The sequence below is a fragment of the Sus scrofa genome, chromosome 3, assembly GCF_054392235.1.
Source record: "Sus scrofa isolate SSC_HxYL_T2T_F1_AM1 chromosome 3, Sscrofa_HxYL_maternal_Yorkshire_Landrace_v2.0, whole genome shotgun sequence".
Classification (NCBI taxonomy): domain Eukaryota; kingdom Metazoa; phylum Chordata; class Mammalia; order Artiodactyla; family Suidae; genus Sus; species Sus scrofa.
The window spans coordinates 15,100,681-15,114,981 of record NC_139385.1 but is presented as its reverse complement, the minus strand read 5'-3'; the positions used below and the strand labels follow the sequence as shown (position 1 = coordinate 15,114,981).

At 48.3% G+C, this 14,301-nt stretch overlaps 1 protein-coding gene across 5 annotated transcripts in view; it reads right to left on the bottom strand.

Annotated features, from left to right (window-relative positions):
• Positions 1-14,301, bottom strand: part of GALNT17 (polypeptide N-acetylgalactosaminyltransferase 17) — a 423,891-nt gene that overhangs the window by 200,095 nt on the left and 209,495 nt on the right. For all 5 annotated transcript variants that reach the window (XM_085016911.1, XM_085016914.1, XM_085016912.1 and 2 more), the window contains one exon: positions 4,119-4,293. In XM_085016911.1, the coding sequence (XP_084873037.1) occupies positions 4,119-4,293 (175 nt within the window). The remainder of the gene's footprint in view (positions 1-4,118; positions 4,294-14,301) is intronic.

Here is a 14,301-nt window from a genome sequence, read left to right as displayed (position 1 = left end):
TCTCATCTTTCTATTTAAAACGAGCAATAAAATATACCCTGGGCCATTTACTGCCTCTGATACTTTTGCACACATGGTAGAGGCTGATGCCAAATGGGACTGACTTTCCATGGTTTCTAGAAGTGCTTCAGAGCTCCCCGTCCCCTGCCAAATCCCCACTCTTGCTTTTCTCCTCTGGGAAAGCCCTTGGGCCCAGGCAGAAAGCCTAGCCACCCACACAGGCCTGTGGTATCGAGGGCCACCTCTCCCAGGAAGCCTGCCTTAATTTACTCCAGTAAAGGCTCTTTCCATCCTCTCAATGCTTAGACCATCTTTGCCACGTTTAAGTCCCTCTGACCACATGCTGTCTTTGCTGATCTTTGAGCGTGTGTTATTCTTCCTTATAAGGTCAGCATAGCTTTATGTTTATCAAGCACTCACTACACGCTAAGGCACCATTCCAAACATTTTACACACGCCCACTAATATAAATCTCACAACAGTCACATGAGGTAAATACGATGATCATCACTTTTAATGAGGAAGCAGAGGCCCAGAGAGGTTAAGTCACTTGCCCCAGGCCACACAGCCAGCTGGAGGTAGAACCAGGTTTCTAACCCAGATGCTCTGGCTATGGCCTCCTTCCATGGCCCAGACGTCCCCTAGGCTGGTCTCGTGCCAGGAATGCAGAAGTATGCAGCTCAGCTCAGCCCATCACTGTGTTTGGAAAGTTTCTAAGGCCCTGGCTCAACTCATGCTTCTGAAGCTCAGGAGTTCCGTCTCCCAGTCTGCAAGAGAATATACAACTGTCCCCGGTGCTTTGCTCCCCTCCCTGGGGACATCCTGTCCTTGACCAGGAAGCCCGAGGTGTCTCCCTGCAGAGGGATGCTCCCTTCCTCAACCCCAGTTCATGTTGAGCTTGAACATGTGACCTGCTCAGGCCAGCAGAAGGTGTGACATGTCACATTTGGGCAGAAACCTTAACGGCCAGTGCAGGGTTCAGCTGTTATCTATTCTCTGAGCTACTATGTCCCAGAAAGGGGGCTCCTTGGGTCTCAGGACACAGGACGTATGGAGCAGAGCCACGGACAGAGAACCCGCAGCAGACGTGCCACACGGACAAGATGGAGATCACTGCAGTATAACGAGTGACACATCACCCACCTGCCATGGGGACACACCCACTCGGGTACGAGTGTGGAAAAGGAGGCTGAAGGGCTAGGACTGGATCCCAGAGGTCAGGTGGCATGACACTCTAGGCTCCTGGAGGGCGCGTACCAAATCTGGCAAGATTCTGAATTCCAGTTGAGTGACCAACCATCCCGGTTTGCCCGAGACTGTTGTGATTTTTCATTCCTGAAAGTCTGCACTTGGGGAAACCCCATCAGTTTCCAGTTGACTGGGGAAACCCCATCAGTCAATCACCCACATCACAGCCCAGAACAATCTTTGGGACATGGCTGTCATCCAGCAAACATCCGCCAGTTAGTATAAGTGAAAATAATGAAGGTCTGAGCTAGAAAGGAGGTCTAGACAGAGAGGGGGAAAGTGGACACGAGAAGGAGAAGGTACAGTTTGCTAAAGCTGGAGGTGGCCTGCACGAGTCACATGATGGGAGAGAAGCAAGGGACAGGGTCATGGGTGGTGCCACCAGTTTGGAGAGGAAAGAAGTGAGGAAGGCATGATTCGGAGAGAAAGTGAGACGGGGCAAGGCTGAGGCTCCCGTGGAACATTCCAGGGCATCTGTTCAGAAGGCTTCTAGCTCCAGGGTTCCCAAACTTGAGTGAGCCTCGGCGTCCCCCGCGGGGCTGGTTAAAGCAGATGGCTGGGCCCCACCCCTAGAGCTTTGGAGGCCATAGGTCTGAAGGGAGCCCAAGAATCTGCAGGTCTAATAAGTTCCCAGATGATGCTGATGCTGCTGGTCTGGGGACCACACTCTGAGGATGATCATGAGATAAACAACAGCGAGGCTCAGGGGAGGGCAAGGCCGCACACACGCAGCTGCGTGCATCGGGGTCTGAGGGCGGCAGAAAAACCGGGAGAGAAAATTGGGATCTGAGATGGTGACAGACACCTATGTCACTTGAAAGAGCCAGTGTTAATGGTGACCCCTGGTTCCAAATCTTTGTGTGGTCACGTGCATAATGATCCCTTGATCTAGCCACTGAAAGGATTCTAAAATTGAAATCGAATGACCAACAGACATTTTAAGGTTTAATTAGTGATGGGACATTGGCTCTGCAGATATGGCACCACGAACTGAACTAACTCAAGATTGAAAGCATTGGAGTTCCCATAGTGGCTCAGCAGAAATAAATCTGACTAGCATCCATGAGGACGCAGGTTTGATCCCTGGCCTCGCTCAGTGGGTTAAGGATCCGGCGTTGCTGTGAACTGTGGTGTAGGTCACAGACGCGGCTCGGATCTGTGGCTGCAGTGTAGGCTGGCAGCTACAGTTCCGATTCAAATCCTAGTCTGGGAATCTCCAAAGGCTACAGGTGCGGCCCTAAAAAGACAAAAGACAAAAAAAAATTAAAAAGAAAAAGATGGTATCATTGAATGTAAATAAATTTTTTCATTAAATGAAACTCTGTTTCTTACTAATTAAGCAATGCCGGCCTGAGACTTATCATTGGTTAGTTAGAAATAATCACAGAACCGTAAAGCTCTAACCTAAGTTTAACATGTGCAATGACTCATTTGGGCATTTTGGATGCTTTATTCTTCTTCTTCTTTTTTTTTTTTTTTTTGTCTTTTTGCCTTTTCTAGGACCGCTCCCGCGGCATATGGAGGTTCCCAGGCTAGGGGTCGAATCGGAGCTGTAGCTGCCAGCCTACGCCACAGCCACAGCAACGCGGGATCCGAGCCACGTCTGCAACCTACACCGCAGCTCACGGCAACGCCGGATCCTTAACCCACTGAGCAAGGGCAAGGACCGAACCCGCCACCTCATGGTTCCTAGTTGGATTCGTTAACCACTGCGCCACGACGGGAACTCCGCTTCATTCTTCTTACATCCAAAATCTTCGCCTCCCTGTATGCTCACTGATTGCTCTCAAATTGTTCTTTTCACCTGGAATAACATCAGGGGCCCCATCAGCAGAGAAAACCCTTCCCTTCCTCCAAATGATATCAAAGGTCATCCTACAAATTCTGGGAAGTTCTGCCTAAGTAGGTAGACTCATAAATGAATCCCTTTTCTCACAACGGTCCACCATCCTCCCTAGAAATAGAAACAAGCAGAGTAGCAAAAGAGAACAATAGAAATACGAAGTCTTAGAGGAAGGGGAGGGAGTGGGATGGACTGGGAGTTTGGGGTTAAAAGATGCAAACTATGACATTTAGCATGGATAAGCAATGACATCTTACTGCACAGCACAGGGAACTATATCCAATCACTCGTGATAGAACATGATGGAAAATAATATGAGAAAAAGAATATAGATATATGCGTATGGCTGGGCCACTTTGCTGTACAGCAGAAATTAACATAACACTGTAAATCAACTACACTTTAAAAAATAAACACATTTAAAAAAAAGAAAGACGAAGTCTTGTCTCCTTCACAAGGATCACTGTGAGTTTTGTCCAACGCACATATCATTTCATCAGGAGGTTTTTTTTGTTTTGTTTTGTTTTTTGTCTTTTTGTCTTTTCTAGGGCTGCTCCTGTGGCACATGGAGGTTCCCAGGCTAGGGGTCTAATCGGAGCTGTAGCCGCCAGCCTATGCCAGAGCCACAGCAATGCGGGATCCGAGCCTCGTCTGCAACCCACACCACTGCTCACGGCAACGCTGGATCCTTAACCCACTGAGCGAGGCCAGGGATCGAACCCACACCCTCATGGTTCCTAGTCGGATTCGTTTCCACTGAGCCACGACGGGAGCTCCCTCACCACGAATTTTAATGACGATGATGAGGAGAACAAGAACAGTGATGACCGGCTCAGCAGACACTGGACATATTTCTCCCGCTTCCTGGTTTTGTCCCAAACTAAGGTCTCCCCTTCTTCTCATCCACCCCTTCTCCATTCTTCCTGTGGCCCCAGAGGAAACAGGCAAGGCGCCCCACCCCCAGACTCCCCTCCTCCTGACCACACTGCAGGTCCTGAGCACTCCTAGGTTTCAGCTTGGGACCTACCAGCCAGCGGTGAACTCCACGTGGGCATCAAAGAAGCCGGTGACCTGGCCGGTGGCCACCTTCCAGCCCTCGATGCGAGCTCGGATCAGGCCCTCTCTCTTTTGATTTCTCACCACCTTCACCAGCCCGGGGTAGCGTTTGTGGACGTACTCCTCCAAGGGGGCCTTCAGCTCCTCTACAAAGGACAAGACACAGGAAGGTCCATAAAGACGTCATGCCCAACGTGTATCCAACCCACCGTGAGGCTGGCAGGTCTTCGGTTGGTTCGAAGACCGCAGTAAAGTTTGCAGGTTAGTAACTTCAGTGGAAGAGACATTGTGATCCGCGCGAGTCAGAAGACATCTCTGACCCCTTGTCCTTGGCGCCTTCTTTTCTTTCTGGCCCTCCCTCCTCCCTTGGCCAGCAATCCTGTCCTCCCACTGTCCCCTGGGTCCTGTTTAATTACTTTACATGCGTTTTCCCATCTGCACACACACTGGTTCTCACAGTATGTGCTCTGCGAGGTTCAGACCCATAGGCACGCACCAGACGCAACATTAACAGGGGTTGTGCTTTGGTCGTAAGATAGGAAAAAAATCTTTGCCCAGTAGTAGAAATGCCACCCTGATGGCAGACGCAATGCCACTGGGGACTGAACATTCTCCTTTCTGCCACCAGCAGGTGGTAGAAAGTGTTTTGTCTATATGATCCAATTTAATCCTTACAGCAACCCTAGGTGGTGGCTAGATGCATTCCATTAATGAACGAGATGAATTCCCCTTGGCAAATGAAGAAACACTCTTAGGAAGGCTAACCAGTCCCAAGGCCACAGTCTAGGAATGGAAGAGCTGAAGCACGGGCCAAACATGTCTGGCTTCACAGACATAAAGAGATACCTTTGTGGGAGTTCCCGTCATGGCTCAGTGGTTAATGAATCTGACTAGGAACCATGAGGTTGCGGGTTCGGTCCCTGGCCTCAATCAGTGGGTTAAGGATCCAGCGTTGCCATAAGCTGTGGTGTAGGTTGCAAAGGCGGCTCGCATCCCGAGTTGCTGTGACTGTGGTGTAGGCCAGCGGCTACAGCTCCAATTAGACCCCTAGCCTGGGAACCTCCATATGCCGTGGGCGCGGCCCTAGAAAAGACAGAAAAAAAATAAAAAAATGAAGAGATACCTTTGTGTACCTGAGAAGCACCGTTTCATCACAAGGGGAAAAAAAAAGAGCATATCTGAATTATTTTTACTGCATTATGAGATGATGTTAACTAAACTCACTGTGGTAATCACGTCACGATTTAAGTTTGTCAAATCATTACACTGTGCCCCTGAACTTACACAGTGTTCCATGTCCTTTATATCTCACAAAAACGGGGAAAAACCAGCAGGTGTAGAAGGATGGATGGGGATTGTGTGATAGGCATGCTCCAATGCGCCACTCTTAGAGAGTCTCAGGGGTCCAGAAGCAGCCCAGGTGATTCAGATGGGAGTGGTCCACAGACAATATTTTAGGAGACATTGTCACCTCTGGCTTTGCTCTAGAAAATCCCCAAAGGCTGCATTTCCAAAAGCCGTGCTGACCTCTCACGTCCTAGTTGTACACAGCAACTTTGGGCAAATTACAGCCATGCATTTGCAGCACAGGCAGAGGCTGCCCTCTCTGGATCATGCCTGCCAGGTCACCTGGGACCTCGCTGTGGCTCTGCCCCGTACCTGGATGTCAGCTCCTGGCCATGCCAGTCACCAGTCAGGTGCTTTCCTCATTGGTTGAGTGGTTGTGACTGAGACTTCCGGGGAGAGAGAGAAGCAAGCACTTCCAGGTTTGGCAAAAGAGAGTGGGGTTCCCCAGGCTAATGGGATACAGACATTAGAGGGATTTGAAAAGTCTAAAGGGATAAAAGGATAATGCTTAATCATTTGGTACCAGCCTATGGCTGTTAAAAATAAATGAGATTTACATATAAAGCCCTTGATATGCATCCAAAATGCCATTTCTAATACTAATTGGTTTATTAATATTATTACTATAGATCTATTTTTATAACTTCCCATGAACAACAGTGTGTCTTTGTAGCTAGTCAGTATCATTTTACAGTCCAGGAACTATCTTTCTTTTTTTTTCCTTTTTGGCTGCCCTGTGGCATATGGAGTTCCTGGGCCAGGGATCAGATCTGAGCTGGACTTGGAACCTAAGCTGCAGCTGAGACACTGCTGGATCCTTAACCCACTGTGCTGGGCCGGGGATCAAACCTATGTCCCAGCACTCCCAAGATGCCGCTGATCCCACTGTACCACAGTGGGAACTCCAGGTGCTATTATTTTATAGCAGTAGTCACTATGCTTGATCTTACAAGGTTCAGGGGCGCAATGCTCCAAACACAATTGCAGTGACAGCCTGGGAGCTTTCACGGGAACATAGAGGGAGATGCCACCAAGATGCTCAAAAACCAGTGACAGTGAGAAGGTGTCCCTTCCCTATCTCTGCTTGTGACTCTGGACCTCACAAGGTATTAGGCTATGTCCCTGCCTTGATTCAAAATCAATCTGGGCACAAGCACTCCCTCTAGGCAAGGAGATGAGATATGTTCAAAAATGCCAATATTAAGGAGCTAATGGCCAAAGAAAAATGGCCAACCAACCATTATGGTTCAGCAGGTTAAGAACCCAGCATCGTCTCTGAGGATGCAGGTTTGATCCCTGGCTTCCTCAGTGGGTTAAGGATCCAGCGTCGCTGCAAGCTGTGGTGTAGGTTGCAGATGCAGCTCACCTGCAGTGTTGCTGTGGCTGTGCAACTGCAGCTCTGATTCAACCAGTAGCCTTGGAACTTCCATATGCTACAGGTACAGCTGTAAAAAAACATGGCCATAGAGAAAAAGGACCATGTGGTTGGGAGTGAGGGGATCACAGAAGGAGAAATGATTCTGGCTGGGGAGCTCCAAGGAAAAGCTCATGTCTGAATTAAGGATGTGTGTTCTCAATATTCCAGAACACACAAGCACACAGGGAAACCCACAGGTGTGGAACTGGGATCTACTTAGGCGACAGTCACTCGGGTCTTGGTGACAAGGAAGATGACATTAATTAGAAAACAGGGAGGAGTTCCCTGGTGGTCTAGTGGTTAGGACTCGGCGCTTTCACCACTGCAGCCCAGGTCCAATCTCTGGTCCAGGAACTGAGATCCTACGACAAGCCACTACACACCACAGCCAAGAGAAGAAGAAGAACAGGTTGCTGAGTTCACCTGGGCACAGGCTGAGGTGCCAGTAGACACTCGGGTTGACTGCTGAATCAAGATACTGGTCCACCAGTTCCCGTCGTGGCTCAGCAGAAACAAATCTGACTAGTAACCATGAGGACGCAGGTTCGAGCCCTGGCCTCACTTGGTGGGTTAAGGGTCCGGTGTTGCCATGAGCTGTGACTCGGCTCGGATCTGGCAATGCTGTGGCTGTGGCATAGACCAGCGGCTACAGCTTCAATGTGACCCCTGGGCTGGGAATCTCCACATGCAGAGAGTGAGTCCAGCCCTAAAAGAAAAAAATATATATATATATAGTGGTCCAGAGGTCCAGAGTGAAAAGACAGGGCACAGACTGTCAGGGACACAGTGGGGAGAGCCGGCGACATAAAGGGAATGAGAGTCCCAGGAGATGGAGTAAGAAGACTTAGGACCCACTTTGGTAAACAGGTGCTTTTCTAAGGCAAGAAGCAAAGCTAGAGGACAAGATGGGCTAGAAACAGTATCTCAGGGGCAGAATCTCATCCAGGGTAGAGTTTCCAAAAGGAGACTCCATGCATTCATTTTATAAATATTTATAGAGAGTCTACAGGGCTAAAAATGACACAACCCCTGTTCTTGAAGAGTTAGTCAACATCCAATGTCAGGAAAGTCAAACGCATTAGAGAAAATGAGAGCGGAGAAGAGCCATTGATATAGATAAACAGTAGGTTCCTGATGGGACCAGTGAGAAAAAAGAATCCCCTTCTGAATGCAGCTGGGCCCTGTAGGAACAGGGTGAGCTTAGGGAGCTGTGGATGAGTAGGATAGCTCGGGAGAGATTTCCAGGAAGGCTGGTCCTGGTGGAACAGACTTGTGACTGCCTGGGGCCACGGGGGTGTTGAGATTTGGAAGTTGCTTTAAAATGAGAAAGCCTACAAGTTAAGGGAATAAAAACAAGGCCCCTAGGCTCACCAGCAGGGAAGGACACAAATCCTCAACTTGACAGTGGTAAGAAATGTCACGCCCATCACCTAAGATCCTTTATCATCCTTAACAGATGAAACTCTTCCTGGACATTATAATGACAGTAAGAAAAACATTTTACATAAGACTTTCTTCTCACTGGCAAACTCAGAGAAGATAATAAAAACTCACTTCTGCAAAAAAAAAATAAATAAATAATAATTTTACCTTCCAGTGTTACCAAATCCAATACTAAATTGGTCTAGAGCCATCTGGGAATCTTTGTGTTTCTTAAGGTTTTGGTAAATAGCATCTGAGGAGGTCAAGGGAGGAGAGGCAACCACTGCCCGTGATGGGAAGAAGCCCAAGGGAGACACATCTGCTCCTGAACAATAAAGGGACCGCCTGTCATCCAGGTTTAAGGAGTACACGAGGGCAACAAGAGAATTACCAACAGGGAGAACTAAAGCTAACAGCATTGTTACAGGATTATTTTCCAGATCCTACAATCTCAGTGATATTAGAGAATAAACCATCAGTCTAGTCCCTTGTCTCTAAACCCTGCTCAAAAGCACGTGATTCCTAGGAACTAAGAGATGCATCTCTACCTGCTCCCCAAACCAGGGTATGAGCCTGGGTACCACAGGGATGAGGGCTTGGAAGTGGCCACATCATCCAGGGTTGGACCACATCTGTACCTCTCAACCCTCCTAGGTATCAAGTCTTGATGGTGAGACTTACTCAACACTGTACTTCTCCCCAGAGTATGGAGACACAAGACAATCAAAATTTAGACAGTGATTCTCAAACTTCAACTTGCATGAGAGTCCCCAGTAGGTCTGGGTTGTGACCTCAGAACTTGCATTCCTACCAAGCCCTGTGAGACTGCCACTGCCATTCTCGTGAATGTACTTTGAGTAGCTCTGACTTAGACCTGGCCCCCTAGCTGACCCCATCTGGGAGGAACTAAGTCTCATCTGAACTGGGCAGACATTCCAGAATCCCAGTGTTGGCCACTGCCCATCTCTGCTTTTCCCATTGCCTGGACCCTCTTGGTCTGCCTTGTCTGAAAGATGCGGCCCCTTGGAGATGCCCTCCGTGTACACAGTGAGGGTTTGTCTTGTCATTTCCAAAACTGGCCTCCTGATGGCTGGCTCTGCCTGCATGGAGCAACCTTACAATTAGGTCGGCCCCCCCTCGACAAGGACCTGCAGTGTTCCTGGCTTCTGCTCTCACTCCCACAGTCTATTACTACGACGAGTGCCACCATTCTACCAACACTGCTTCTGCCGCCATCAGCACCGCCATCAGCACCGCCATCAGCACCCCAGCCACTTAGAACCAACACTTCTCCCTGCCAGCAACTGCTGAGGTGTGGGCATGCTGCTAGCTGGGAATGCATGGGTTGTGACAGCTGGGATGAGAAAACAGCACATATGGCATGTTCCAATTAAAAAAAAAGAAAAGACAAACCCAAAGACAGAACCGCCTGCCTCAAAGCCAGTGTTCCTCGGAGTGTAAAATTCCTCTCTTCCCAGGAATCACCTGGAAGCTTGAGAAGACGCAGGTTCCCGGGCCCATCCCAAGCGGTGCTAATTTAATGGAACTTGATGAGGTTGACGAGCACTCCAGATGCTTCTCCCAACTTCTCCAAAGCACTACTTGACTTTTCTGTCCTTGTTTTTGCCATGGTAAGAGACACACAACATCAAATGAACCATTTTGACCATTTCGAAGTGTATAAAGTTTGGCGGCATTAAGTGCATTCACAATCTGGTGCCACCATCACTGCTATTTTGTTCCAGACCTTTCTGTCACCCCCAGGGTAAACCCCTGCTCATTAAATAATCACTCTCCATTTCCTACCATCCTCCCAGCCCTCTATGAATTTGTGTCTTCAGGATATTTCACAAAAATAGAAACATACAGGATGTGGCCTTTTGTGTCTGTAACCCCTGGTTAACTGTGAAGGTGGGTCGGGAAGGTGAAGTGTTTTGTTCTTGTTTTTTTCAATCCCCAGGCCTTGCCGAAGTTCTGGCTCTTTGTTCTGCTGCCTGTTAGCTTTTCTGGTCCCAATTTTGGTCATTTGGTTGACTGGCAGCTTATTCCCCAAACTCCTCCAGACTCATTAAAGAGGGTTCTGGCCTCTCCAACCCTGGATCAGTGTTCACACCCCGAGGGTCCCTGATATCAGCCTTTCTCCCCACCCCTGGTAGAAACCTCCAGCTCACCATGCTCCAAGGCCTTAAGTTATTATTAGCAGGAGGGGCAAATATGGTTTTTTTGTCTTTTTGTTGTTGTTGTTGCTATTTCTTGGGCCGCTTCCTGCGGCATATGGAGGTTCCCAGGCTAGGGGTCGAATCAGAGCTGTAGCCGCCGGCCTACGCCAGAGCCACAGCAACGCGGGATCCGAGCCGCGTCTGCAACCTACACCACAGCTCATGGCAACGCCGGATCCTTAACCCACTGAGCAAGGGCAGGGACCGAACCCGCAACCTCATGGTTCCTAGTCGGATTCGTTAACCACTGCGCCACGACGGGGACTCCCAAATATGGTTCTTAATGCAGACTTGGCACAGTCCCAGGTCATGAGGTCCGACATTTATGCAGTGTCTTTTTTATGAGATTTTTTTTTTTTTTAATGTGTGAAGCAGCCATGATGCCAAGAAAAGAACACACACAAAAATATGGATTTCCAGGTATGCCTGAAGTAACTAGCCAAAATTAAAGGCATAAAAGCGGCCAAAGAGCAATAATGCTTTTTTTTTTTTAATTAATCTTTTTAACTAAAAAAAGAGGACAGAGAGAAAGTCGATGCCACACGGGGGTCTCTCATTTGTCAAATGGAGATAATAAATTCCAGAAACAAATCTGGGTTTTCTGGGACCTGAGATTTCTACAATCTGAAACATCCTCTTTCAGAAAAAGAAAAAAAAAAAAATCTATGTTCGGTAAATTTTACAAAAACTGGTGGGCAGGTGAACACATCATCAGGCATCCCCTCCTCCCCAACCCCCCGAGATCTCTCAGCTTCAAGGCAAATACACCTTGAGGGGCCGGCTTCCCGGATGCAAAATGCCGTTTTGGCTGCCAGTCACTACTTTTCAATCATTTCAAACACTGTGTTTGTCTGTGTCTATAATGAAATACTGATATCCCCAAATTGCTAGCCAAGCTGACTAAAAATGTCAGCTCATCATGAAATGCTCCAAAACACTACTCAGCTGAGTTCCCCTCATGCATTTAACCAGAGAATGAGCTCCCTTGCAAACTCAAAACATGCCACAGCCTTTGCGGGCTGTTTCTGACATATATATGTATATATATAAAAGTAGAGTTGATTTACAGTGCTGTGCCAGTTTCTGCTGTCTAACAAAGTGACCCAGGCACACACACATCCACATTCTTTTTCTCATACTCTTACTTTTACTGAGTCCTACTTAAGTGGCCCATTCTGTTGGCACTGCTGTACCTCTAGCAACTCTTCCTACCCTCGTCAGGACGCTGTGAGGTAAGGTGTATCATCATCCCCATTTTACGGATAAGGAAACGGAGGCCCAGAGAGGGTAAGCACCTGGCCAAAAGTCACACAGCTTTGTAAGTGGCATGTCTGCCCTCCTGTCATTCTGCCTGATTCTTGCTGTGAAACCTTAAGTTGTCATCTGCACGTGTGGAACTGAGCCTCAAACAAGGGGCGGTGGGGGGGGCGGTGGGGGTGGTGGTGGGGGGAGTTGAGGCCCAACCCAGGCTTGTCCTGGGACTGGCTCTCTCTGTAACTCTTGGCTCTGGGCTTAGCACACGCATCTACCTTTCTCGCCAGCTGTCCACTGACGAGGGACAGGGGTTGGCCCTCTTCAGAGAGGAAGTCCCCTGGCTAATTGAGAGATTCAAAGGAAGGGGGCAGCCAGGACAATGAGCCAGACTTCAAATTGCTCCAGACAGTCCACCAAACCCTGAAGGGACAGCTGTGACACAAGAGCCACCCGCTTCCCCCAATGCATGGGTCTGTCTCTGAAATCCTAGCCTTTGAGACCACTGATGGAGAGAGATACAGTGCCAGCACGTAAAAAGCAGGCTGAAATAACACAGAAGGCGGCTACACTGCCTATTTTATCCTCTGGGCATCTTTCAGCTTTGTGGACTTACATAATGCATTTTCTGACTATGAGAAGGAAAAGGGGGCGAGGTGAGAGCCAGAAACTTCGAGAAGAATGGGGGAGATTAAAAAGCGATGTCTTTGCTGTGTATGAAAGCATTTTAAAGGCGATGCCACAGTGAGATCAAAGCAAGGAGCAAAGAAAGCAAAAGACGAAATGAAACAAGAAAGGAGATGTGAGGTGCAAAACACCAAAGTGTTAAACTAAATATATCGCACGGAGTTGTGCATTCAGGAGAGGCTTTGAAAAGGAAAGCCATCCCTGCTTTCAATCCTTTTGTTAAGAAATTCCTCTCCATCGCTTCTTCCATTTAAAGTTCACCTAAAAAAAAATAATAATAATAACCACTACAAGGAGCCCAAACCAACAGGAAAAACATCATAATGCCTCTAGGTGGGACCCCTCCAGATTGTTACCCCAAATTAAAAGAGCGTTCCCCTTCTCTGCCCCATCCAAAGGCAGCTGAAAGTCTGGTACTTGCAGCTGATTCTAATAATAACATGTGAATTTAAGCGATAAAATTTGTCTACAGCCTAGACTGTGTTTTTCTTTCATTATGTTTCTTATTTACTGCGATATTGATTCTGAATGCTCTGAAGCTGACAAACCGCTTCCCTGAAATAGCCAAAGTCACAGTCATTAAGGGGGGGAGCTGGAAGGAGGGTGCAAAACAGCACACAGGAAACAGGAAACCCTGGAGAGAAGAGAGTCACAGCTGGGCCCCCGGTCACCTACTGGAGTTCTCTTTAAGTGGAGTTGGCAGCTAGGAATGAAAGAAGCAGAGCAAGGCATCTGGTCAGTTAGTTTCCTCTTCTCTTCTCTAGTATTTTGGGGACCTCTGTATTCAGAGCCCTGAGTTCTTCAAGGTCAAAGGCAAGTGTGGGTTCTATGCACAGAGACAATGCTTTTGCATGCTCATCCAAAACTGGTGCATGTGAAGGTGTTATGCAGCGTGAAAATGTTCTATAAATAGCAGTGTTTATTAGGGTCCAAAACGTCTGCGGGACCTAACTTGTCTCTTCTAGCCCCGCGGAGACTCTCAAGATATACAACAGCCGAAGACAGGCAATGACGGGTCAGAACAGATGGGAGCTGGAAGGCCACCCGGGGATGTGCTGGCTGAACAGCATCTCTGCGGATCCCAAACCATCACTGCCCTTGACATTCACACACTGCGCACTCATCTGGGCTGAAGACCCGAAAAAGTCAGACAGAGTGGGTACTCCCAGGGTGCACCGGGCAGAAATGTTTTCAGGTGGAAAAAGAAGGAAAACAGAAAGGTCTCCAGGAGGGAAGGTGCCACGGAACCACGTGCATGTGTGTGTCCGTACGCTGAGCCTGAGGGCACCTGGGGAAGCAGTGACACACCTGGTCAGGAGTGTTCATCTTGAGCTGCTACATGATGTCAGCGTAAAGAGTTACCAGGGGTAATAATGGTCCCTGCCCGATGTGTTTGGGGTACTGAATAAGATAATGCTTGCAAAGCACTTTATGGGCACGAAGAAGGCATTCAATTGATGTTAGAATTGTTATTTGTCTTTTACACGCTGCACCTCACTTTTCCAATGTGCCGAGATATACCAGCAAAGGGAGAGACGTCTTGGGAAACAGTAAGATGTCTCTGGTACGGGGACAGGAGGGCTGCAGGGCAAGGTAGGAGAAAGCACAGAGGAAGGTGACATTTCACAAGGAGGTGGCCAGAGAGTCCTCAAGGACTCAGAACCAGGATGCTAAGCCAGAGCCCTGGCTCCTGCGAATTCTGGCTGTGCTGTCCTGGATTAAAGCACCTCCCTCTCTAGGGTGTGGAGAAAAGGGAACCCTCTTCACTGTTGGTGGGAATATAAGTTGGTACAACCACTATGGAAAACAGT